Here is a 26521-nt window from a genome sequence, read left to right as displayed (position 1 = left end):
CAAACTGGAAATTATATTCTCCAGCTCCAGTGTAGACATACCCTAAAATGCTGCCTAATGTCAGTATGCTGGATTGTGATCTTTAGTATGCTGGGTGTCACAAGCCAAAGAGCTGTTGCTATTGTAAGGGGCAAGGCCAGATGGCTATAGAAAAGTAGTGGGAGATAGATATACTAGCTTGTCTCTAAAGAGAGAAGGGTTACATGCAGGGTCACAGTGAGCCTCTGAGGCTAGCGAAATCTGCCAGGAAACACGGGACCCATGGAGGCAAGGACAGAGCTTTGTCACACTATGCATTAAAGTTAAGCAGAAAGTTCAAAATAACAATTTAATAGGGTGCTACAGTGAACAGGCTTAGATAGTACGTAGTAATAATTATGCCATTAAAGCTACCCCTGAGAAGGTGTCTGTTTCTTCTACAAAAAGAATCTTCATTTGGGGCTAGGACTCTCTTCAGGAGATGCAGAGCTATGGAACTGTGCATTATTGGGATACACAGTTGGCAGAGTTTGATTTTTTTTATAATTTTGACAGATAATACTGTTTATTTTTAAATTTTTCCCAATGTTCTTGAATTTTTACAGTTGCACAAAATTATGGGAGTGTCAGACAATTATTTAATGACAGTAGATGTTGAGGTTCAAAAAGTTAAAGTTTTAAAACCATTCAAACACAAATTGCCAACATCACATGTCAAAATATACAAAGTAAATATCTTTAAATCAAACTCTAATAAGTTATCAAGCAGCATTTGTCTTACTTTGCCTATCCGTAAATTTCAACTATCATTGGAAATATTTTTGTTTGTTTGTATGTGGACGCTGAAATCAATATTTACTGACACTTACTGATCAAAAATTAATCCTTCCAAGCACCGTAATAGGGACCTCGTAAAAGTGAGGTCTGAAAAGACAGGTCTGTTGGTATCAATGTTGCTTAGAGGAGGATAAATTCAGAAAAAGATAATTAACCATCAAGAGAGAAATACGTACCTTCAAAAGGTTTCTGTCTTCTTAAGCTTTCCCAACATAGCATGCCAAAGCTAGAGGCAAACAATAATGAAATTGTGCTTGTTAATTTGGAATCTGTGTTGGTGTTATGATTACTTACTGAAAAATTGAGTTAATTAGTTCAAGGGAAGGGTATTTTCCATGTTACGCTAAGTCAGGGGAGGGCAAACTATGGCCCGCGGGCCAGATCCAGGGCTCTCAGTTGGGCCGCGGGATTGCCAGCCCTATGGCACAGCTGGGCTAAGGCAGGCTTCCTGCCTGCCCTGGCCCTGCGCCGCTCCTGGAAGCGGCTGGCACCGTGTCCCTGCAGCCCCTGGAGGGAGGTGGGGGAGCAGAGGGCTCTGTACGCTGCCCTCGCCCACAGGCACCGCCCCCTGCAGCTCCCATTGGTCTGGAACGGGGAACTGCGGCCAATGGGAGCTTCGGGGGTGGTACCCAGAGGCAAGGGCAGCGCATGGCGGAGCCGCCTGCCTCACCCCCCCCCCCCCCCAGGAGCCACTGCTGGACATGCTGGCCACTTCCAGGAGCAGCGTGGGGCCAGAGCAGGCAGGGTACCTGCCTTAGCCCCGCTGCGTGCTGCTGCCACCCCAGAGCTGCTCAAGGTAAGTGGCGTTGGGCCAGAGCCCAAACCCCTCCTGCACTCCAACTCCCTGCCTTGAGCCCCTTGCTGCACCCCTCCTGCACCCCAAACCCCTGCCCTGAGCCCCCCCCACACTCCACACTCCCTCCTACACCACAACCCCCTGCCCTGAGCCCCCAACCCCCTGCCCTGAGCTCCTTGCAGCATCCCACACCCCTCCTGGACCCCAAACCCCTGCCCTGAGCCCTCTCCTGCACCCCGCTCCCCCTTCCACACCCTGCACTCCCTCCTGCATCCCAACCCCCAGCCCTACATTCATGGCCCTGCATACAATTTCCCCACCCAGGGAAATTGGCCCAGTAGCCCTTGGGCCAAAAGGTTTGCCCACCCCTGCACTAAGTCCTTCCTTATTGGCAGGATTTCCATTTTTGCATACTGTTATATTTCAGTTTCCAACTGAGCTGTCCTTATACAAAGACCAGCTAGAATTCTGTTTCAGGGGAAAGCCTTGCTCTTAAATTCTGTAGATTATTTTCCAATAATACCTCACCTAATTTCCGTTTATGGGTTTCAAAACTTTTCATTTCCTCCTTTTTTTTTTCCAGTAATTATAAAGTGTTTGGTAGTGTTGAGCATACTGACAAGGGAATGAACTAGTTGACCCACTAAAGCTTGATCCAAAGCCCAATGAATCTTTCTTTACATCAGTGAAATTTGCATCGGGCTCTACATCTTTTTTTTTTCTATTTGTAACTTCTAGATATGTCACTGTAACATTTAAATGTACTTAAATCAACATCAATATTGGTGTAAAAACACTTGGATATATATGCAAAACAAAAATTCAAGATGAGAATATACTTCATAGCATGTCATCGCAGCAGTTTTCTACTTTTTTACTGAAAATTAATATTTTGAAGCTGAAGTTTGGCAATTGCTTAACCTAGAGATATGGCCATAAATCTTAATTTTTAATATAACAAATTGTATTGAAATAATTTCCTTCAAACATTAGGAATTTCAAGTTTAACTAAATGATGCAATATTCCTAGTCTGGAATGTTATGCAGATATGATATGTGTAACAGCTGTTATTTGAATGGAACACTGTGACCGGTAGGTTTGTTTCATTGTAGTACAATTTTACAATATTTTCTTGAAAGAAACATTAAATTCAATTCTATGTGAATTGCTCTCAAGAAGTAGGTCTCCTTTAGCTATAACTTTCCTTTAAAAACCTGTACTAACCTGTAAATATCTCCTTCTTGTGAGGGCACACCTCCTTCAAGTATTTCAGGAGAGAGGTATATCAAATCCCAGCAGCTTCTATTGCAGTTCTGCAGGACTGATCTTTGCTGCTTCCTCCAGGAGGTTAGACCATAATCTGTTATCTGTAGGTAAGGGTGAATGGTGAATTGTAGCAACAATATGGCATTATTGGTATCAAATATTGATCTGATATTTTATGTTAGGATAGATGCCTGATAAATAATCCTATAATCAAGCATACCTTTGGAGAAATTGTTCTGGTTTCATGTCAAGAAAGTAATGAAGACAAAAAGCTAAGTTCAAAACGTCCTCACCTTAGCTCTGTATTGTGTATCCAAAAGGACATTGGAGGGTTTCAGGCTGTAGTGCAGAAGAGGAGGGTCTAGTCTATGGAGATGATATAATCCATCAGCCACATCTGACAAAATCCGCATGAGTAGAGGAAAAGGCAATTCTGGGTACAGGTGGTGCTAAAAATCAACATTCATTTCAGTGTAATATTCCATGATATGTATACATCTTTTAGAATTATAAAGCAGTCATTATTCACACTATCTATTGAGATCTACAAATGAAAAGTATTAGCAACGCTATTGCAAAATTAATACCCATAATTGAGGTACAGTTTGCTCTTTTTATTATTGCCCTAGCTTATAAACAATTTTAACACCCATAAAGGAGCCCCTCTAAAAGATCCCTACTCTTCCTTACCTCATGGATGAGTGAGTGGAGGGATCCATTGCACATCCATTCAGTCACAACCCCCAGAAGTCCCTGAGATTGGTAGATCCCAAGAGAAGGCAGGAGCTGTTCAGACTGAATGCGTTGTGTGTTTGCTACATCTTGGAGTAGCACCTTCAACTCACTGCAAACAGAGAACAAGGGATAAAGAAGTAGCATTTCAGACAGACATGCTGAGTAACAGTCATACTGTGTGATATGGAAAGATGGATGACTTGGTAGAGTTTTCCCACCACTACCATTATCTGGTGCTTAATACCAACAATGTTTTCTTGACTACAAAACATCTTTCACATTAAAACTGTAAAATGTACGAGAAAGAAGCTAGTTTCATTAGTATCAAATATATATTTATCAGGATCTAAAATGCAAGGGCAGGAAGAATGTTTGGGATAGTTAAACTAACTGAAAAAATTACCGCTCTGAACTGATTTTTTTTCCTGCCTTTCCCCTAAAAATATGCTTTCCTTATGCTATCAGTGATGTTCCTTCTACACTGCAAATTCTACCGGCTTCAGTCATAGTCTGTCTTGCCTGTATGGATGGGATCAAACCACATCAGAGAAAAGGTAAAGCCATGAGGCCAAATTCAGACCTAGTGTAAGTGGTAGGTGTAACTTTAGGGACTTCGTGGAGCTGCATATACTTCTACTCAGACTGGATTTATTCTTAAATTCCAGCGGGATGTATTTTAAGAAGTCTAAGGAAACCAGATTTTGCTAATCGGTAGAAGATAGAGACTATTTGAGAACTTCAGACAATAACTTCTTTGTTCAGTTGTACAATGGTAGCACTGATCTGTGGATCAGATCAGAATATTCAGTTTCAAGGAAGATAAATGAACTGGTTCTGCTACAGGATCACTCCTCCCTAACTTGCATTTAACTTTAAAAATATGATCCCATCTGCAATATTTTCTGAATTGCTGATTCTTTGCATGAAATCTTCAGCCCATAGAAATTAATGGTAAAATTCAATGGGACCAGGATTTCAACCCCTGTCATTATTTTAAAGACTAACCCAGTTAGTGTTTCCTGCTGAAAAACAAATCTGTATATTTAGGAAGAGGGTCCAGCTGATAGTTTGGCTTCTGATCCCAACTCTTCCAAAGTCTGGGAACTTAATTCAGTCCCAAACATTGCACACCATATAAATCACAGATTTGCTATTCTGTTCTTTATGTTTTTAGGCTGTAGGATATATTTATTGCAGTAGATACTCTTTGATAAATCTTAAGATCTTAACTTCGATTCCTCATGCTTCAACAAACTTCCATTGAACTCAGTGAAGGCCTCATTGACTTCAGTGAGAGTATACCTAAGTAAAAACTAGTAAAGACATCAGGATTTGGCCTGATGACACTATTGGTAATGCTAACACGCTGGACCCCTGTAGTATTTGCTTCCTAACTGTATGCAATGGCTCCTGGTCCTTGAACAGCCTCAGCAGCATGCAGGAGACTCTTTGATCCCTGAACTGATACCCATTTCCTGGTCTATCCGATGTACTTGTGTAAGAGATTGGGAGATATCTGACAACTCCTCAAACTAGCATCTGTTTTTCAAACGAGCTCCTGTTCCCACTCCCCCCTCCCCCGCAACTGCTAACAGGGGAGGGAGACTCTTAGAAAAATTCTCTAAAAACTATTTTAAGCAGGTGTGGATCAAATTTCTCACCTACCATTACACAGCCCAACACTGCTTGCCTGTGCCCAAGAGGCTGCTGGTAACTTCCCTTCTGCTGGAGCACAATACTGTGAAATACACGGTGGAAATGTAAGACAGGGACTAACTGCTGTAGCCCAGTCCTATCATAGTAAAAGTTGCTTCCTGTATTTTTGCTTTTTGTTGGAATCCTCTCTGGTATTCATGTGATATACAATTCAGGGAAGTATATAAAAATGCAGTTATAGGGAGAAGTGACTAAAAATTACACTGTGGGTTCCATATTTGGGGTCACTAATTTCCAGATCAAATATATTTGTGAATGGATATTGCACGGGCAATGGCAGGAACAGCACACTCAAGTTTAGATGTGCAGCTGTGCAAGCACTTTTCACGAATACAGTTGAACATGCATTGTTTAGAAAAATCAGGTCAGGTAGTCCAAGCTGGGTTCTTTTTTAAAGAAGGAAAACAGCCTTTCCATTGCAAACATAATGGATATTCAGTATGGTAATGCCCATGTTTATAAATAAACTGTGGCTCCAAAGTTTATATACAAATTGTGCTTATTTCTACCTCTTAATATCATTACTAACAATATGGATTTCTACCATTGGAACTAGATTACCAGTTCAAATGATGGGTAGGATAGAATCCATCTTGTTCTCATTGCTGGTTCACTCTACAGTGGTAATAGTGGGGGAAAAAAACCAAACAGAGACCTGACACTTAAAGAGCAGATATGAGTAAGAAGGTTCATTTTTCCATAATCACTTTTATAACTAGAGCAACACTTTAAATCCAGAAAGGAAAAATAAATTATTAGTTTTTGTTGTCTGATTTAACCTTTTTTTTTATTTAAACAAAAGATGGGGGGCACACAGGGGAAAGAGGGCAAGCCTTTTAGAAAAAACTACCAAATAAATATATTTCTTATTTTAGATTAGTAAATTGTTGCACTTCTATTGAATTTAAAAAATAAAAAAGCAGAACACTCAAACTTAATTCATTTTGGGCCTGATCCAACCTCCACAGAAGTCTTTCCATTGAAGTCAGTAGGATTTGGATCTGGGCCCTGAGCCCTATAGAGGTCATCACTAAAGACAGACTAGTTCTTGTTTCAAGATTCAAATTTGAATGCCATAAACGAAAGAATTTAGACTCAAGCACAACCAAAGACCAGACATGGAAACCTTGGATGCAAGCACCCACAGAATTTTAGGGGATGTTTGAAATCCGACTTGGATTAGATAAATTGTTCCTGTCTTTGTTTTGGAAAAACCAACCTCTCCATATACTACTTTAAGATATTTGAAATCTGAATTTTTCAGCTTAAGCATACCTCCTACAAAAAGCAGCTAAGGATCTAGACTTCTCAGATACTAAAAAGGCCATGTTTTGCTCTTGGATGCCCTTTCAAGAAACTGAGAGCCTAATGAGTGCATTCACTAGAATGATTTGGTCCCACACCATTAAAAAAATAGTATGGACTTGACCTCAAAATCCCTATATGCCTGTGACTCCAGTGAAATAAATTGAAGTTATGTGAGTGTTAGGCTGATGTCCATTTGTGACAGAGTCCGTGGTTATGACTAATATATGCACTCAATCCTATCTCTACTGCAATTGTCCATTCTCCCTTTCTTCTTGTATGTGTCCATTTATTCACCTATCATGTTTTGTCTAAAACTTAGATTGTGAGCTTTTTGTGGTGTTTGTTTTGTGCATAGTACAATGGTGCACTGAACCTGGATTGGAGCCCTTTGATGCAATCACAACAGAATTAATAATGACTGCAGGATCAAGCCCCATTGTCATTACATATGTCAAATTGCTCACCTAGTGCAATTCAATGTATTTCTTTCACTTTGTCTCTGTTAATCAGTTGGGATCAATGAAGTGGAAAGGTTAACTGGGGTCAGAAATGCTGGTACCCTCTTTGCACTACTGTCCTGAGCTGTTTATATAGTAAATCAAATATGACACCTACCTCTCTGTTGTATTCTGGCTGCTCAGCAGCTTCAGTGATATGTTAATGTTCTGAGGAGCATGAAAGGCTTTGAGGGCGAAGCCAGAACTTGTCCTGGTGAAGATAAAGTGATCCAGCTCTTCCTGGGCTATTACGGGCATCAGATTGGCCATTTTCTGCCGTTTATTGGGGGAGAGAACTGAAGAAAAACAGACCTCCTTAGATTTGCTTTTGCTGTCATTGCTAAGGTACACTGAAATTACACCACTCTTTGTTCCCCAAACTACTCTTCACCCTCACTCAGAAGGCTTTGTATTACCATGCTCTGGGTCAAATTGTCCTTTAAAGATAGGGAAAAATTTTACTTACCACACAGGGGCATCCTGAGGTTTACTTACCATTTGTAAGTATGAGGTGCTAAGTGCTCAATATTGTGGCCATTTCCCATTATAATCACCTGGAAATATGGGGGCACTATTTACATTAATATAATACAATGCTTGATTTCCCAGGATAATGTTATAATTTGGGGAAACAACAGATTAAAATTCTTATAGTTCCATGCTGGGCAGAAAGATAATTCCCATGAGAAACAGTAATAACGCAGTAATCCATTCCAATCTACCTCCAGAAGCATGCCCTTTACAGATGTGCCATTATTTACTAGGATACTGTATGTCGACAGAACAGCAAAACAAAAGGCCAAATTCACTGCGGCAGTATATTGGCAAAACCCTGCTGATGCCAGTGGAGCTGTGCCCATTTATAGCAGCAGAAAATTTGGCCCATCATTTATATATAGTAGATCTCTAGGGCCACGTGCATATGTGCCTTAATACCCATTGACTAGAGATAACAACCTCCCACACAGCCACTTTGTGTTAATGTCTGAGTCAGGTGTTATTAATAACAGGTGAGGATGTTTTAAAAATATAATGAGCTTAAAGCTCCCCTATACTTAGTGCTGAAAGAAAGCAACAAGAACAGACAGAGCTGAGACAAGGAAAACAGAGAGGGAAGAAAAGGGTCTTCAGAAGTCCGTTTATGAGACTACTGCATGGTTGGAGATCAGAGGGTCATAAGAGCTCAAAATGGAATGCTCCCCTCAGACTCAGCAGATTGCCACAAAGAAAGCCATGAAGGAATTAATGCTGCTTTAAACTGCAGATTTAAGTAGTGAGTAAGGGGTGTAAGTTGAGAACTCTCTTTTTAAGTTGGGGGTTCAGCTAAAGTGTGGTCTTGTGGTTAAGGCATTAAACTGGGATGCAGGAGATCTGGTTCTAGTTCCCAGCTCTGCCATAGAAAGCCTGTGTGATCCTGAGCAAATCACAATCTCTCAGTGACTCAGCCGAGCATCTACAAAATGGGGATAACCACACACCTTTATTTTATCCTTTGTCTATTTTGCCTAATTAAATTGCAAGGTCTTCCGAGCAGGGTGTGGCTGTTACACTGTATATTGATATCACCTAGCTCAGTGGTTCTCAACCAGGGGTCTGGGGTCCTCTCGGGGGCCACAAGCAGGTTTCATGGGGTCCGCCAAGCAGGGCCAGCATTAGACTTGCTAGGGCCCAGGGCTGAAGCCGAAGCCTGAGCAACTTAACTTCACAGGGCCCCCTGTGGCACGGGGCCCCAGGCAATTTCCCTGCTTGCTACCCCCTAACACTGGCCCTTTTATATGCAGAAAAAAACAGTTTTTGTGGTGCAGATGGGCCATGGAATTTTTATAGCATGTTGGTGGGGAGGGAGGGGAGCTGAGAAAGGAAAAGGTTGAGAACCCCTGACCTAAAGCACAATGGGGTCCCAAACTCAATTAATGCCTCCAAGTGCTACCCTAATTCATATAATAATCAGACTAAAATGTCCATTGGTTGATCAATAAAATTTCCCAGTCTAATGTAAGTTTGATGCAACAAGATGAGTTAGACCTTTTGCTTTTTATTTTAAACATCAACATTCTAGACTGAATCCGAAGGCACTAGCTGTAGTTCCTGCAGGAACTATTAGAACAAGGCACTCATTCAGTAGAGCTACATGATGGCCTCTGAGAATGACTTTGTTAGCTCACTTCAGAGGCAGGCAGGGTTGTGACTGATCCTCTCTATGCTGCTGTGAACGAATTATTGAGCTGGATGGCAACAACTATGTGGAAGGAAAGATTTCAGACATATGAGATCTCTGATGCCCAAAATGAAGAGGTTAAGTACATAATCTATTTTTTCAAGCTTCAAGCAGTGTACTTTATAAAGGACACATCCTACATCTGCTTCAAGCAGTGTACTTTGTAAAGGATACATCCAATATGGCATGAGACCAACAGAGCCAGGCTTGTCATTTTATGGGCAAAATTACACAAAGCTCTTCCAAATCAGAGACAGGCAAAAAAAAGAACCATTTATTCCTCAAATATTATGGGGATTGGATAAAGTGGAACCACCCTAAATTTAGTTTTGGTTTCTGTGGAGAAAAATAAACAATCAAAAGGTTTGCAAAACCAAAATTATTTTTCATCTCTAAAAATGTGTAAAACCAGAACCGTTTACTCAGATCTCTAAATGTTCGGGTTCAAAAGAATCTAATAATGACTCGGCTCCAAATCGCTCCTAGTTTTGCTTATTTTTATCTTAAAAAGAAAACTAGGTAAAATTGGAATCAATTATTGAAACTTTGGTGGCACAAATAAAATGAGAACCAGATCTGAATCACCCCCGTATTTTGGTTTTGCAAAATCTAACCCTGACAAAAGAGGTTTTGAAAACCAGAATGACATCAGTTTTCACTCATCTCTGTTCTAAACCACTTGTTGTTTTTATACAAATGAACTACAGCTGGAAGCAGGATTTCCTCCCATACATCTAGAGGTTTGGGCAAGATTCTCAACTCATCTGTAAATTGCCAATTTACATCAAGTGAGGATCTGACCTTAAAATCAAACCCCAGTTTTGCTACCTTTACATACACTGGGAACTAGCTTATTGCAGAAAGAGTCAGTGGGACTAATCACAGATTAAGGTACTATTTAATGTCAGCAAAAGTGGCAGAATCAGTCCCTAAATTGCATGCAAAAGGATTCTTGATTGGGAAAAAAGCTCTTGGTACTGCGCTACCAACAGCTCTGCTCTTCTGGGTAGAGAGATTTAACTCCTTCTTTTAAAATCTAGTATCATTTTACCGCCCACACTACAATGTGGTTTCTAACCACAGCTTCTCAAGGCTGGCAATTTGAATGAAGGGGACTACAGAAAGTTGTCAGAGGCTTTAAATGTCTCATTGAAATGCATTGGAAAATCCTGCATCATAAGAGCTGATCCTTTAAAAACTACCTTTACACTTCATTCACAGTGAAAGTGTTTCCATCCTTATGAGGGAAGTGAGGCTGGGGGTTTATTTTATGTTTCAGTATCCAAATAAAGAAGTAAAAACAAACATACAAAGAATATTGAGACTTACCTCCAGACGTGTGGGCATAGAGACTACAGGAGTGAGCAAGTGCGACTGCAACAAAGAGTGGCGATCTGCCTGGAACAGTGATGCAATCACAGTCTAAGCCTGGCTGGGTATGAGTCAGCTGCATTGTTTATCTCCTCTTTTATTGGCTGCCTACGCACATCCAAAATTTCCCCTAGTTGTGTGTGCAAACTGTAACTCCTTAGTGACTACAGTCATCTAGGTTCTCTTCATGGGCTGGCCAGTTAATTGCTGAAATAGGCAAGAAGAGGTTATAGAAAAGGTTAGAGAGGTTGAGTGGACATTGTGACGGCCACCGCCACCAGTACGAAGAGAAAACGATAAAACTGAGATGTATCAGAAACATCATCCTGGATCCAAGTACCTCCCAAAACACAGGGATGTTCAAATCTGGATCCAGACTTTGCAAACCACGCTTATCTCTACAGTGGGGTGAATCAAAATCCAGACATGTCTAAATAAAGACATGAAAAATCATTCCCTTTTGGGTTACAGTAGAGTGTGCACAGAGGAAATGGATATGTAGTAAGGGCCTGATCTTGCTAGGTGCTGGGCTGCATCTATTCTCATCAAAGTTAATGGAACTGGAGGGTGCTCAGCAACTAGCAGGAGGGGAACTTTAAGGAGAAAACAATCATATTTTTGAGTATCCAGCTTTATTTACAGAGTATAGTGTAAGTGTAGTTTTGTAAATGATACCCTCTAAAGGATCTAATCCAAAGCCTGCTGAAGTTTATGGGAGTTTCTCTGTTATCTTCATTTGGCTTTGGATCAGCCCCTAAACCAGGGGTGGGCAAACTATGGCTCGCAGGCTGGATCTGACCTGCCAGCCATTTTAATCTGGCCCTCGAGCTCCCACTGGGGAGTGGGATCTGGGGCTTGCCTCGCTCCGAAGCTCCAGCCGGGGAGCAGGGTCAGGGACTGCTTCATGTGGCTCCCGGAAGCAGCAGCACGGACCCTCTCTGGCTCCTACGCATAGGGGCAGCCCGGGGACTCCACTCTGCATGCTGCTGCTGCCCCAAGTGCCGCCCCCGCAGCTCTCATTGGCTGGGAACCGCAAGTAAGGGCCTGATCCTGATCCCATTGGCTGGGAACCACAGCCAATGGGAGCAGCAGGGGTGATGCCTGCGGACAGGGCAGCCTCCGAATAGGAGCTGGAGAAGGGACATGCTGCTGCTTCCGGGAACAGCGTGAGGTAAGCGCTGCCTGGAGCCTGCACTCCTGAGCCTCTCCCCATACCCCAACCCCCTACCCCAGGCCTTATCCCCCTCCCGCCCTCCGAACCCCTCAATCCCAGCCCACAGCACGCTCCTGTACCCCAAACCCTCATCCCCAGCCCCACCCCAGAGCCCACACCCCCAGCCAGAGCCTGCACCCCTTCCCACACCCCAACCCCAGCCCTGATCCCCATCCCGCACCCTGACCTCCTCATTTCTGGCCTGACCCCAGAGCCCTCACCCCCTCACACACCCCAACCCCAATTTTGTGAGCCCGCCATACAATTTCTATTCCCAGACGTGGCCCTCGGGCCAAAAAGTTTGCTCACCCCTGCCCTACATGCAGAGAGGAGGCAGAACCACTGAACATACTCCCTTCCCCCTTCCAGTGAGCCTGAAAAGCCTCTCTTCACCAGCATTATGTGGCTTCGGCTCTGTGGTTTCAGAGGAAGAATGCCAAGGATAGGAGGCAGGGAACAGCTCATCACATGATTTCCTCAAAGCTGCATGGCTATCCGAATAGAAATGAGTGTTACTAGAAGCAGCATTAGTATCCAGTCTGTGCCTACGTGCCCCTCAGAGAGTGAGAAATGGCACAGGAGCCTGGAGAGGAGACAATGGCAGCAAGGGTGTGGGCAACAACCATCAGGGATTGAGGAGACTGAATAGAGAGGGGTCAAGTTATTATGAGTACCTCTTCCCTTCACCCCTCCACGTTGATCTCTGTTTAACAATGCCCATGGCCTACATTTCTGTAAGCATGACATCAACAGTATGATAACTGTCTTAGGTATTTATAGACCATTAGTCATTGTCATAGACTCCGTGTTACATTTGTAATCACACATGAAAAAAAAAGAAACCCTTTATAATTAAAAAACCTGTCCTTAAAAATGCCTTTGGAGATTTTTTTTTTGAAGTGCTCACTTTCACAGAAATAGTGAAAAAGGATATGACTCCCTGAAACTCACACATGGTGTACACTCTGATGCACCTATTCAGTTTTCCATGGAGAAATGGTTTGAAATAAATAGGATGAAAAATCAATAAGGACAAATGCAAAGTACTACACTTAGGGGGAATAATCAATAATAGGAGGGAATAATCAATTGCACAAACACAAAATAACTACCTACGAAGGAGTACTGCAGAAAAAGAGTATAGTGGATCACAAATTAAATATGAGTCAACAATGTAATACTGTTGCAAAAAAAAAAGTGAACATCATTCTGGGATTATTAATAGCAGTGTTGTAAGCAAAACACATGAAGTAATTTTTCCAGTCGACTCAGCACTGATAAGACCTCAGCTGGAGTACTAGTCCAGTTCTGGGCACCACACTTTGGGAAAGAGGTGGACAAATTGGAGAAAGTCCAGTGGAGAGCAACAAAAAATGATTAAATGTCTAGAAAACATGATCTATGAGGAAAGATTGAAAAAACTGGATTTGTTTAGTGTGGAGAAGAAAAGACTGAGGAGAGACATAGAGAGACATAACAGTCTTCAGGTACATAAAAGGTTGTTATAAAGAGGAGAATGATAAATTGTTCTTATCCACTGAGAACAAGAGAAGTAATGTGCTTAAATTGCAGCCAGGGAGATTTAAGTTAGACACTAGAAAAAACTTGGTAACTGTAAAGGTAGTTAAGCACTGGAACAAATTACCTAGAGAAGCTGAGGAATCTCAGTCTTTGGAGTTTTTTTACAAACCTCCAACGATTTGACAAACACCTGTCAAGGATGGTCTAGATCTGGGATGGGCAAACTTTTTGGCCTGAGGCCCACACCAGGATTTGGAAACTGTATGGAGGGCTGGGTAGGGAAGGCTGTGCTTCCCCAAACAGCCTGGGCCCCCACACCCTCCCACTTCCTGTCCCCTGACTGCCCCCCTCAGAACCTCCGACCCATACAACCCCCCGGCTCCTTGTCCCCTGACCGCACCCTTCTGGGACCCTCCACCCCAACAGACCCCTGGGACCCCTCCCCCATCCACATCCACCCCCCCTGCTCCCTGTCCCCTGACTGCCCCCTGGGATCCCCGACCCTTATCAACCCCCCCACCCCCCGCTTCCTGTTCCCTTACCATGCCACTCAGAGCAGCAGGACTGGCAGCCGTGCCACCTGGCTGGAGCCAGCCACGCCGCCACGCTGCATGGCAGGAGCTTGCAGCCCTGCCGCCGAGAGCACTGGTGGCACGGTGAGCTGAGGCTGCAGGGGAGGGGGGACAGCAGGGAAGGGGCCAGGGGCTAGCTTCCCCGGCCGGGAGCTCAAGGGCCGGGCAGGATGGTCTCACGGGCTGCCGTAGTTTGCCCACCTCGGGTCTAGATAGTTCCACCTCAGTGTGGGGACTGGACTACATGACCTATCGAAGTCCCTTCCAGACCTACATTTCTATGATTCTACATGCTATGCACAGAGGGTAGCAAAACACTCAGTGTCCTTTGGTTGATGCTATCTTGCTTATTATTTTCAGCTTACATGACACAGTGCCAGCCAAACTATTAAAGCTTAATTTTAGTGCTGTGTTTGATATGACTAAATCATTATTCAATAAACAAATAAATACAACACACCATGGATACTGTTACATACACCAGGGATGGAATTGACCCTGTGTGTCTGACGGTAGTTGCAGGGAGAAATCTAAATGGGCAGCATGTATAATTACTCATACTGAGATTTATCCAGAACACTATAGCTAACACCCCAATTTTTGCAAGAGGTGCCATGGGACTTTTAAAGACTACAGTGATCAACCATTACATCTAACACAAAAGACAGAAGCTCAACAACTGCTAAGGCCACTAAGTTTCCAAGAGGTAAAAAAATTAGTTAAATTTTGAAAAATGACTTTTTCCTAGTCCCATCAAATAAGAACCCATAAAGAACCAAAAATTTGCCTTTTCAGTGCCAATTTACTTATCTGCCACAGCCACATCTCTAAAAATCATCTAAGCTGGGTTGTGTGTACAAAACACGCTAAGAGAAAAGCAATCCAAATACATAGCTAGCTGGTCTTAAATCATCCGTATTATATAAACAATATAGGAATTAAGACAGTAATGTCCAAAGGATGGTGCAGATTAAAGCTCTGGTGTTTTAAAGCTGTTTATAGGACTTCAAACAGGACAACTCTAGGTATGCTTGTATTAAAAAGTTGTATTAAATAATTAACTTGGTCCTACAATTAAGTTCTGATGTGTCTCTATGGCAGCAGTATTCAAGGAAGACCACAGAGTAACAGAGAGAGTATCTGAGCATGTATGAACAATACGAAAAAGTGACGCAGAGTATCAGATGGCAAGGCTCTATGTGCAGAGACATGCAAGTGACCCAAATACCACAGCTTTTGATGTACCGATGTTCAGTGAGCACCTGTGAGAAGTGGTCACATGAATTCTTCTTTGAAGTGTCAAGCTGGTTATTCCAGTTGAGCATCTGAACCTGACTGGCTTTGATGAAGAGTTAGGGCCTGATTTGCTCTTGTCTTGCCCATTGTGGAGTCATCTGTACCTGTGCAAAGTGGGTGTAAAATGCTATCATTCTCATCTGGTGCCAGGCAGTGGAGTTAATGTATGGACGTTTAATGGGTATTGAATATTGTGTTTTGTTATATTTCATGGGAATTGTAATTTATATGTATACATTTCTGTCCTCAGTTGTACCCATGAGACCATATTCATTTAAATGACTGGATACCAGGTAGGCACAAAAATACTCATGAAGTGTTGTTTTAAATGTCTAAATGCGGAATGCTGATGTGCATTTAGGACGGTTGTCCACATTTGAACTAAGGCATCCCATTTATTTTTCCAGGAAAGCATTTCCTCATTCCCAACAAACACCCACACATTGTGATGTTAGAAAATAGCTTTGGCTTGTCATCCTCTCACTAATCAGATGATTAAAAGAAAAGCCTCCTGGAGAATGACAGTGCTGAACAACTCTAATAGTGTAATTAATAACACCATGAATTATTTATTAGATGCTTTACCTAGTTTTTTAAAACTTCTTAATATATAGCACCCAATACATAATTTGAATAAACCTGAATAAATGCAGGGAACTCCTCCTAGACTACTGGAGGCTGAAGGTAGTCTCATAATTTATACAGCGTCCAATAGCATGCTAGATACTTTAAAGAACAAGTAAACCCCTCCCCACCACAGTCCCTGCTCCAAAGAGCTTGCTATCTAGTTTTAGATGCAACAAAAGTAACAAACAATGGAAGAGTGTGAGGAAGGACAAAATCACCAGGTTATTCAGTTATGGCATAATCACAGCTAAATGGTTCCAATAATGGCAAAATGACAAAGTAAGGGCTAGATTATGCCTGGTCCTTATGTGAATGTGCCGGGGGAGTGGGGGGCGATGGCACAGGAAGACATCCCACCCTTGCATGGCCTATGTAAGACCCAGACAAAATTCCAGCCCATGTGTTCAAGAGAATATAGCAGCTGCACCCTCTTTAGTCTTCTGGGAGTGCATGGCACCGCAAAAAGAATTGGGAGGAGGCTAAGCCGTAGCTGCACCCCCATATACACCAGCGAGCAAAACTGGCTGGCCAGGACAAAAGGCAGTAGTCTGCACCCTACAGCATTGTGTAGTACAAGCAACTCCACTGCCTCTATGTCCGCCTTCTCGACTCCCCCTGGGATACTGCAGTTCAGCAATGCCTCTCATTATGGTCAATGCCTAAAACTTGCCTTATGTCATTTGGAAACTGATTCTCCCTCAGGAAAGCAGGGTGAAGCACAGATTATCTAATAGAACTAATAGATGGTTAGTCAAAGCAGAGCTCCTCTCTTCTCCTCAAGTTGGCCTCTTGAAACTCAACCATCACTTTTCCTCAGCTCTCCCACCAATCTCACTTCCTCTTACATCCCTGCTTACCAATGCAAACTTAACTACGGGAGTCGCTACTGATGCCTCCATACTGTAGTAACAAAAACCTTTACAGAGTCTTTGTTTTGGAGTTACATTGTACATCTACTTGGAAATGGGATGGGAAATGATATAATTTCGTATTTTCTAAGAATTTTTGTACAGTGAATGTAGTAGACCAATACCGGTCATTCACTTCTTCTCTGATAGTGTTCAAGAGAAATTTCACTCTCTAACTCTGGAAGCCTCTTCTGCAGGTTCAGAAAGAGAGCATTTTCTTCATTTCAGTGTATTCAAGTAGTTTAATTCAATGACTAGTTCATTCAGAAGTAAGAAGCCAATTGGGAGTGAAAAAGCAGAAAGGCCTGTTTTCCTCTTCCAATCTATGAATAAAAACCAGGTATAAGAGGATGAAATCTACTAATTCTAAAATCTTGAAGGATGTGGTGACCAAAACCAATCAGTCCAATTTACTAACTATAAATAATACTTCCTCTGTTTAATAAAATAGTTGGGGGTTTTAAATGCAAAATATGTTTTGATAATCTTTTTTCCAAGTACCGCTTGACACAAATCAGAAGTAAAAAATATCATCTAGTAAATAAGAAATATATCATTCATCATTTTCTAACATAATAAAAATGTAAAAATTAAGAATCTGAGTAAATGTAAGTCAAGGTATATTTTTGCTTAAATAAATGTGTCCAGACAGTGTACCCTTCTGGTTAGCAAAAAGAAGCACCACATTTAGTGTAAAGGCTATATTTTGTGAAAATCAGCATGTATTAACAGTTACCAACCAATGAGAATCAGTCTTTCTTTAGAAAAATAATTGAAAATTACAAATGCATAACACTACAAAAATTGATGATTTAAATCATGATTACAATCAGTGATTTAAATCTATCCATTGTATCAGGTTCTCTTCCCAGTTCTGCCGCTGAACTGCTGTGTGCCCATGAACAAGTCACTTTACTTCTTTGTGCCTTTGTTTCCTAACTGTAAGCTCTCTGGGATAGGGACAGTTTCTCACTTTGTGTATGTATAGCACTTAGCACATAGGGGCCCTGATCTTGGCAGGAGTCTCTAGGCATTATTATAACATAAATAATAAAATAATAATAATTTGTGTTTTGTCTTTCTACTTTCATCCTTTCCTCTGTCTTCTTTCTCTTCCTCGTTGTGTTTCTTTCCTTCTCCCACCATCCTCTCTCATTTCCTTGCCTTCTGTTTCTCCTCCTCTCCTGTCTCCTCATCTGTTTGATTCTTCATCCCATGCCTCCTTACTCTCTCTTTATTTTGTTTCACACTCAGTCTCTCTCTCTCTTCTCCTCTCCACCTCATCCCTTCTCCCCTTTCCCGCCACTTTATCTATTGAATGTCTTTTCAGGAAGCCTCTGCTGAATTTTTAATGTCTTCTGTACTTTGAAACTCCCATCCCTGTTTTTTTAAAATCTCAGAACAAGGCAGAAATGTGTGAAATCAAAGCTAGGGTTTGAGCTACAAAAAGGCATCTGAACACAGCAAATTGCTTTTGGCTTCCTTTTTAAAATGTTTGTAATGTGGAACCCATTTGTAGGGAATTTGCTTATATGAAAGTGGAGTGAAAGTCCAATGAAATATACTGAAGCAATTAAGGACTTTCACTCTTATAGTAAGCTACTCTCTGCTTATAATTAACTTGATTCCATTAGAATCAAGTTCTGTCAAACTAAGCCTCTGGGAATTTAGCAACTGGTACCTACCAGACAGGAGTTAAATGCAGCATCCCAAAGAGATCATCACTTCCTCTTCTACTCCGCAGAAAAGATACAACTACTTGGGATGAACAAGAAGGAGGTTTCACCTTGCTGTCAGTCTTCCTACAGTTGCTGCTTCCTTGCTTGGTTTTCCAGTGTCCTCTCCCATGACAGTTGTCACTGCCCTCTGTAGGAAGAAAATACAAGTCTCCACACGTCTGCAAAGTTTTTGGACATGTCTACACTTGCAAAGTTACAGCGCCGGCAGTTACAGCACTGCTCAGAGAGCGCAGCAGGGAAACTGCTGTTGTGTGTTCACACTGTCAGCTACCTGCGCAATAGTGTGTTCATACTTGTGGCACTTGCCGCGCTATTCGGAGTGGTGCACTCTAGGCAGCTATTCCACAGAGCACCTCTTCCTCCTCTGCTACTAAGACTTGTGGGAAAGTGGAGGGGGTTGCGGGGCATCCTGGGTCCAGTCCCAATGCCCTGTTATGCATTACTTTGCATCCCATCAATCCCTGTGCTTCCGTCTGCATTTGGTGCCATCTTTCAACAGTTTGTATACTGTGCGCCCTGCCTCTTTTTGGCTGCAGGAATGGATCCTGAACTGTTGACCAACATGCTGCTCACTCTGACCAACACGTCACGAGTTGCAGTGGAGTTATTCCTTAAACTACAAAGGCAAGAGGTGTGCAATATTGATCTCGCCGCACGTAGTAGCTATGACATGAGATTGCTTGTGGCATTTACGGAAGTGCTGACCACAGTGGAACACCATTTTTGGGCTCGGGAAACAAGCACTGAGTGGTGGGATCGAATCATGTTGCACGTCTGGGATGATGAGCAGTGGCTGCAGAATTTTTGCATGAGGAAAGGAATAACTCCACTGCAACTCGATGATGAGCTCGCCCCAGCCCTGCGATACAAGGACATGAGAATGAGAGCTGCCCTGTCACTGGAGAGGCATGTGGCAATTGCACTGTGGAAGCAATTGCCCATTGTGATCCTGGGAGACCCTACCTACTGCTTAATGTTGTGGCTCATGAAGCTATACGTGGGGCAACTTGACAGCAGCAAGGAGCAGTTCAACAACAGGCTGAGCAAGTGCAGAATGACTATGGAGTGTACATTTGGCCATTTAAAGGCCCACTGGCTCTGCCTCTATGGGAAGCTGGACATGGCCAATGTCAATCTATGCTTATAGCCACATGCTGTACACTCCACAATATTTGTGAAGGGAAGGATGAAAGCTTCACTCAGGGCTGGACCACAGAGGCTCAGCGCCTGGAAGCTGACTTTGAATAGCCAGAGACCAGGGCTATTAGAGGGGCAAAGTGCAGGGCCATAAGGATCAGGGATGCCTTGAGGCAGCAATTTTAAGATGAAAGCCACTAATTGTTGTTGCTGTGCTCAGGATTGCAGTGATTGTAAATGCTAGGAGTTGATTGGTGCACATGATGCAAGAAGGGGCTGTGATAGACCCAGGCCAGTTGGGTACAGCAGAGTACTACAAGGCAGATGTACTGGCCACTGGATAAGCAGTTTTCTGTTCCCTGACTGACCAGAGCAAGGGCTGCTCCAGGCTAGGGTGGACACATGAATCCAATTAGCCTGCAAAGAGTCAATTGAAGCCATTAAGCTAATGTGAACATCTGACTCTAATTAAGGCCCTTCTGATACTATAAAAGGGCTCACTCCAATCAGGCCGAGGAGAGCCAGGGGAGAGGAAGTGCCTCTGAAGGACTGGGTAGCGAAGACACCCTCAAGCCACTGGAAAGAGAGCCCTAAGATAAGGGTGAAGAAGGTGTTAAGAGAGAGAAGCGGGGGAGCTGTGCGGAAGTGGCCCAGGGAAAAGTAGCAACTCTGGTAGGGAAAAGTCAGCTGCCAACAGCTGCTACTATTAGAGTCCCTGGGCTGGAAACCGGGGTAGAGGGCGGGCCCGGGTTCCCCCCAACCCACCACTACAGAAACACCTCCTGGGAGGGGAAGACAGGTCCCTGTCAGGACAGGAGGCTAAACTGTTCTGGAATAAGCCCATAGGGACAACAGAGACTATGGGAGTTCTCTCACCAACCTCCTTGCTGGCTTATGATGAAAAGGGCTCAGTAGACTGTAACCCTGACTCTAGAGAGAGAGAAGGGCTACGTGGAGGGTTGAAGTGAGCCTCTGAGCTAGAATAAACTGCCTGGAAGCGTGGGACCCATGGGGACAAGGTCGGAGCTCTGCCACAGGGCCTTAACATTACTGTATGTTGCTTTGCAGTGCTATTTTTGCTTTTGCTTAATAGAATAAAGATTGCTTCCAAACAAACACAATTCTTTTATTAAATGACAACAACTGGAGGAGAGAGTCAAAAGAAAAAAATCATCAGCAGGGAGGGGGAGGGAGTATGGGGGAAGGGAAGTTCTCAAGAGGAGGAGGGGTCCCGGGACAGCTACAGATTTGTGTATGTCCAGGGATCATACCCAACCTTCTCCTTTGGAGTACAGTGCTGTATTTCAGCAGGGCCAAACTGCTGAGGGATGGGTGTTGAGTGCAGTGAGTAGTGGGAGTCCACACTGCCGGACTGTGAGGAGGAAGAAGTGTAATGCTGCAGGTTGAGAGTGGAGCCAGGAGGTTGATAAGAGTGTGTTGGTGGGGTGTGTGTTGCGCATGGGAAAGAGTTTTGCAACAGCCGCTGCAGGGGAGGGTGGGCATGGAGCTGCTTGGTTTGAAGAGCTAGTATCGCCTGGAGCGTATCCACTTGGCGCTCCATAACTATTAGGAGCCGCTCCATGGCTTCTTTCTGGTGTGCCGCGTTCTCCTTTTGGTCCCTCTTCTTGCTGTCCTGCCACTCCTTCAATTCCTGTTTCTTGGCGGCCGAGTGCATCATAACCTCACGCAGAAAGTCCTCCTTAGTTCTTCTTGAACACTTTCTAATTCTGCACAGCCATTCTGTCGCTGATAAGGGAGGCTGGCCTCCCAAGGTCATCTCTGTGAAATTTAAATGCAACGTTTTACAGAAGCAGTATTGTTTGCAACATGGACAACAGTGATTCAATGCTTTAAAACACAGCCAGTACTCATACACCTGTCACTAACTGGCTGACCCCAGGCAAGCACACAGGATCCTCAAGCCCCCCAAAATGGTGAGTAGCCGCAGGGGCAGGGGAAATCACTCTTCCCGGGATCCTGCTATACACTTGGCACATGGCTCTTGGAGAGAGCCAGCACTGTAGGGTAGGCCTGATAATAATTTCAGTCCCCACACTTTCTAAAGGAGGTGATCATTGTGGAAGATAACTTGCTCCTGAGGGTGAGCAGGGAATCAAGGGAGGGTCTTCTCCAAGCCTGCTGCTTTCGCCCTGGCACCTATGCAGCTAGCCGTGTGCAGCAATGGTCACCGCTCCATCACATCAAAGTGGTGCGGGAAAGTTACCGTTAATGAGGCAAGAAACAAAGCAGCTCTGCCGAGGAACCTGCGGCAGCGGATTGCCAAGTATCTCCATGATAGATTCCTGGAGATCTCTGAGGGAGATTTCCGTGAAGTGAGGGAGTCTATCAACAGCCTGTTCCACCACTCTGACTAGGCATGGGGTGGGAGACAAGCCTCCTTCCTGCAACCCTCCTGTCCCCAACAACTCGCTTCATCAATCCCCAAATCAGATCCACTTATCAGGGGCCTCCTCTCCTGTTTGCGCTTCGCCAAGCTCTGACTACTGTGACTGGCTAGGCTAATCCGGGGTAGAAAAGAGCTCCCAACTGCATGCATCTTTGGCCTCCGAGTCATCTTCTGCCTCTGGGTTCCTCTCCCCCTCTTCATCCAAGATTTCCTCCTCCTGGCTTGGTCCACTCTCGACCAGCATGTGGGCCAACAAAGTATCAACAGGGGCCTTTGCAGTGGAGGTGGGGTCGCCACCGAGTATCGCGTCCAGCTCTTTGTATAACCGGCAACTTGTGGGCGCAGCACGGGAGCAGTGGTTTGCCTCCCGCGCCTTGTGGCAGGCATTCCACAGCTCCTTCACTTTTACCCTACACTGCAATGTGTCCCGGTCATGGCCCCTTTCTGTCACGCATCGTGAAATCTGTCCGTAGGTATCATAATTCCTACGGTGGAGTGCAGCTGGGACTGCACAGCTTCCTCTCCCCAAATGCTGATGAGGTGACTTGCCCCAGGTTACCCACAGGCAAACCAGGAATAGAATCAAGGTCCTGAATCTCAGGCCACTGCTTCACCCACTAAGACACACTGCCTTTCTTTTTCCATATAGTGGCTCTCTGTGCAGCAGTGAATTTAATGGATTTTTATCTGAAAACACAACACATTTATAAGAGAGTTCTATCCTATAATTCAAAAATAGACAGACTATTTATTTTTAATACTGTACAACACTGCTATAAACAGTACGTTGTGCAATTGTCTTTCCAGTGTAAGTCTTTGTATTCTAGCTTTCATCCCAGACTGACTTTTACATCCCAGTTATGGCCACTTAAAAACAGAGATCAGGAGCAAAAACACTGACAGTCTTTTAACTAGAGAACTGAACTGGGCTCTTACAACAACTTTCTTTTCAAACATACACTAATTTTCCTTAAAAAAAAAAAAACAAACAAAAAAAACCAACTATTTGAATTGAGTGAACTATATGGGTGTAAGAGGAAGTGACAGGATCTGGACTTTGCCCTGCTATTTTGTTAGCAGGAAGTAACACTGGAACATGATTACTTGTTATTTTATGAAGCATGTCCTACTAAATTCCTTCTTTGTACTGCAAGATTAGTCAATATGGGAAAACACAGGGGTTTACCATTCTTGGAAATGACACATACAGATATGCCCCCTACTTCTCCCAAAATTTTGGTGATAAACTATGATAAAAAGAAAACAAACCTTTAGAAATTATACAAGTGATTTGGTACTCACTGAAACAGCAAAATGCATCTTAAGTGACAGCTTCTAGTGCCCACCAGGATATGTGAATGCAGTACTCACTAGTACATTTAGGGCCCATAATGTGCATGAGAATGGCAGCTGGCAGTGTGTACCCATCAGAGTGTATGACTGCAGTAGCTGGAAGTCTGGTGGTTTTTTTTGGTTTTGTTTTTTGTTTTGTTTTTTTTTTACAGTGAAGTAGTCTGGAAGATGTTTTAAATTGTTTTTTATTTGACAATCAGTGTCCCTAATTTGGTTTTGTTCTGAAAGGGGTTACCTTAATTTAGAAATATAACAGAGTTACCGTTATGACAGAATGAGTGTTTCTTGGCAAAAGATCTATGTCTTTTTTATTACTGGAAGAAAGAACACACGGCAAGGGACCACAAGAACAAGTGGGAAGGACCATGTGGGAAGTAATTCAGAGAGAATGTCAGGTGTGTCTGTTTTGTTGCTTCTCTGAAGCCTTGTCTACAGCAGGGAATTTTTACCAAAAATATCCCATTGTAAATACACAGGTGTGGATAGGACTTAATGTAGATGGCTCTCTGGCATTAGTGATACGGTGCTGAAAAAGGCTGCTGGAGTCAGAAAGCTGTCTATACTGAGTTCCCACCTTTGCAAATGCTAGTGTCACAATCAATTGCAGTGTAGTAACAGCTTGAGAGAGAAAGTGAAAATGTAACCGCAACAGGAACTAAATTGCCTGTGTACTCTCTTTCAGCAATAAAAAGACATAGACCTTTTGTTTAACGAACTGTTGCCTGTACATGCTAGCCCACCAATAAACATACTGTGAGGTCACGAACCGGAGCTTCGTAGCTACCTAAGGGCATGTCTACACAACAATGACATCTGTGTCAGGGGACCCAGGCACTATCTAGCTGCCCTCAACCCAGTTACAACCCAGTTCAAAAAATTGTAAAGAGAGGCAACTTTAACTGTTTCATAAAAGACTAAAATCTTGAATATATCATTGGACATCCTATCATGGACAGGAGACTATCAGTTTCCCCAATGGGCATGTCAGAGACCACCTTAACCTTTCTAATAGACAGAAGTCATACTGCAAACTGCTGCACTTCGGCACCAGGCACATTGCCAGCTGCCACCATCCCCACATTCACTCCCCTCCCTCCCCAAGGATACTACCAGATGCCATGATCAACATCCCCCATGAATAACAGGTATGTGGATTACTTGCACGTAAGTCCTTATGGGTATTTGGTGCTGCTAAGTTGCACCCACATGCTTGAATAGACCTTAAGCCCACTGCTAGCTCCTGTGCTCATGTGTCCTGATGAGGTGTTAACTAGGATATATCCAATAAATTGGAAATGCTTTGTAATCTTATAATTTGATTTGATGTTTGATGATAACTGGTGAGTCCCAGAAGTTAGTTGTATGAAGTTGTATGGCATCTAATTTGTTTATACCTTTTTCCCACTAAGCATGTGAAACATTCCTAGCTGTGAAAAAGTGGAATGTGGAAATGCATTTATATTAAGCATGTTTTTTTCACCCTGAACAGCCCTGCTTGCAGGTAAAGATGGAAACATTTCTTTTGTATACAATAATATCACTGAAACAATAGCTCCCTCAGTAAAAAAAAATTAAGCTATTTTTCCAGATTTGGAAACTATTAGGAACAATCTCATTTTATCCATTGCCAATCATACCTCCTATTTTCCAGGTTGAATGTTGGTAATTTTAGATACAAACATGCCTAATGTTTCTAATTAACAAAAATCATACAATGCCTTTGACATCGTTAGTAGTCAAGGTGTTAAAATACTGGAATTGTGTTTCTATTAGGATTCCTTACCTAGCTATTTGTGGGATTCCCCTTAACTGTTTGCAATATAAGCAGTGCATTCTCAGAGAGTAGTGCCAAAACCTGAAAAACACCTTTTTTGAGCCTTGTATAAAGTCAGCCCTGGATAATCAATATTTGAGTTTGAATGACCTAAGTATTAAGGAAGCAGGCTGTGCTATGTTTGCAAATAGTGAGCAGACTGTCCTACCATGCTGTGCTGGATAGATTTTGGGCTGGACTATTTATAGTCAGTTTGCTATATGTTGTGTGTGTATATGTAGACACTATGCTGGGTTGACCAGATGCCATGCTGGGTGTATATGCATTTGTGTATATTGTGCTAGGCTGGATTGCGTGTGTGTAGATTGTGCATTAGGCTGTTTACATATAATACGTACTTACCTGCGTGTAGATGCTTTGCTGGCTACTGTAGATACTGCATCAGGATGCATCACGAAAGCTTATGCTCTAATAAATTTGTTAGTCTCTAAGGTGCCACAAGTACTCCTTTTCTTTTTGCGAATACAGACTAACACTAACATAGGCTGCTACTCTGAAAAATGCATCAGGATGGGCTCTATGCATTTGTGTGTATGTATCCTGCAGAACTCTGCATGTTTGTAGATACACTGCAGTACTGCACGTGTGTGCATACAGAAGGTCTGCAGGGCTGGTCTGGGTTGTGTGTGTGTGTATATCTTATTGTCTGTGCAGAGATGACTGGCTTGACTGGGCTGTTGTGTGTGTGGACAGCCTGCAGAACTGGGCTGGGGTGTGTGTATCTCGTGCTCTGTGTGTTTGCAGATTTAATCCTGAGGGCATTCTTCAGCAAAAAATTAAAAATTCTGCACCAAAATAATAAAAATTCTGCACACAATATTTTAAAATTTTGCAAAATTCTGCAAATTTTATTTGTCAAATAAATGTGAAGGTTCCAGCATGGCATTGGGGAGCACAGACCACTGGCTGTATAGAGGTGGGAGATCACTGTGGTGCTCCCCCACCGGGATACAGACTCAGCGGTGAGGCAGCATCCAACTCTGATACAGTGCAAGGACTGGGCCTGCCCCAGAAACACCTAAGGGCCCTGCCCCTTTGTGCCAGGTGCACCAGGTGTGGATAGGCAGGCTCAGCCCAACAGGATCCAAGTGTGGCGGGGCTTAGTATGGTGGGATCCAGGTGTGGGTTGAGATGGTTGAGATGTGGGGCAATCTGGGTGCAGGAGGATCTGAATACACAGGAGCTTGTGG

At 43.2% G+C, this 26521-nt stretch overlaps 1 protein-coding gene and 1 long non-coding RNA gene across 2 annotated transcripts in view; one reads left to right on the top strand and one right to left on the bottom strand.

Moving 5' to 3' along the window:
- The window catches only part of LOC119841007 (receptor-interacting serine/threonine-protein kinase 2-like), a 20977-nt gene extending 10117 nt beyond the window's left edge, over positions 1 to 10860 (bottom strand). The window contains exons 1-6 of the mRNA XM_038367863.2: positions 10683 to 10860; positions 7254 to 7431; positions 3570 to 3723; positions 3173 to 3328; positions 2838 to 2980; positions 993 to 1042 (exon numbers count right to left, since the gene is read on the bottom strand). Of these exons, the coding sequence (XP_038223791.1) occupies positions 993 to 1042; positions 2838 to 2980; positions 3173 to 3328; positions 3570 to 3723; positions 7254 to 7431; positions 10683 to 10806 (805 nt within the window). The 5' untranslated portion in view covers positions 10807 to 10860. The remainder of the gene's footprint in view (positions 1 to 992; positions 1043 to 2837; positions 2981 to 3172; positions 3329 to 3569; positions 3724 to 7253; positions 7432 to 10682) is intronic.
- On the top strand, positions 8715 to 26521 carry LOC122456304. The gene is made up of 3 exons (XR_006275151.1): positions 8715 to 8726; positions 12932 to 12936; positions 26286 to 26521. It is a non-coding gene; the product is annotated as an uncharacterized LOC122456304 (long non-coding RNA).

Source organism: Dermochelys coriacea, chromosome 12 (assembly GCF_009764565.3).
Source record: "Dermochelys coriacea isolate rDerCor1 chromosome 12, rDerCor1.pri.v4, whole genome shotgun sequence".
Taxonomy (NCBI): domain Eukaryota; kingdom Metazoa; phylum Chordata; order Testudines; family Dermochelyidae; genus Dermochelys; species Dermochelys coriacea.
The sequence above is the reverse complement of the archived record's forward strand: the minus strand, read 5'-3'. Positions and strand labels throughout refer to the sequence as shown.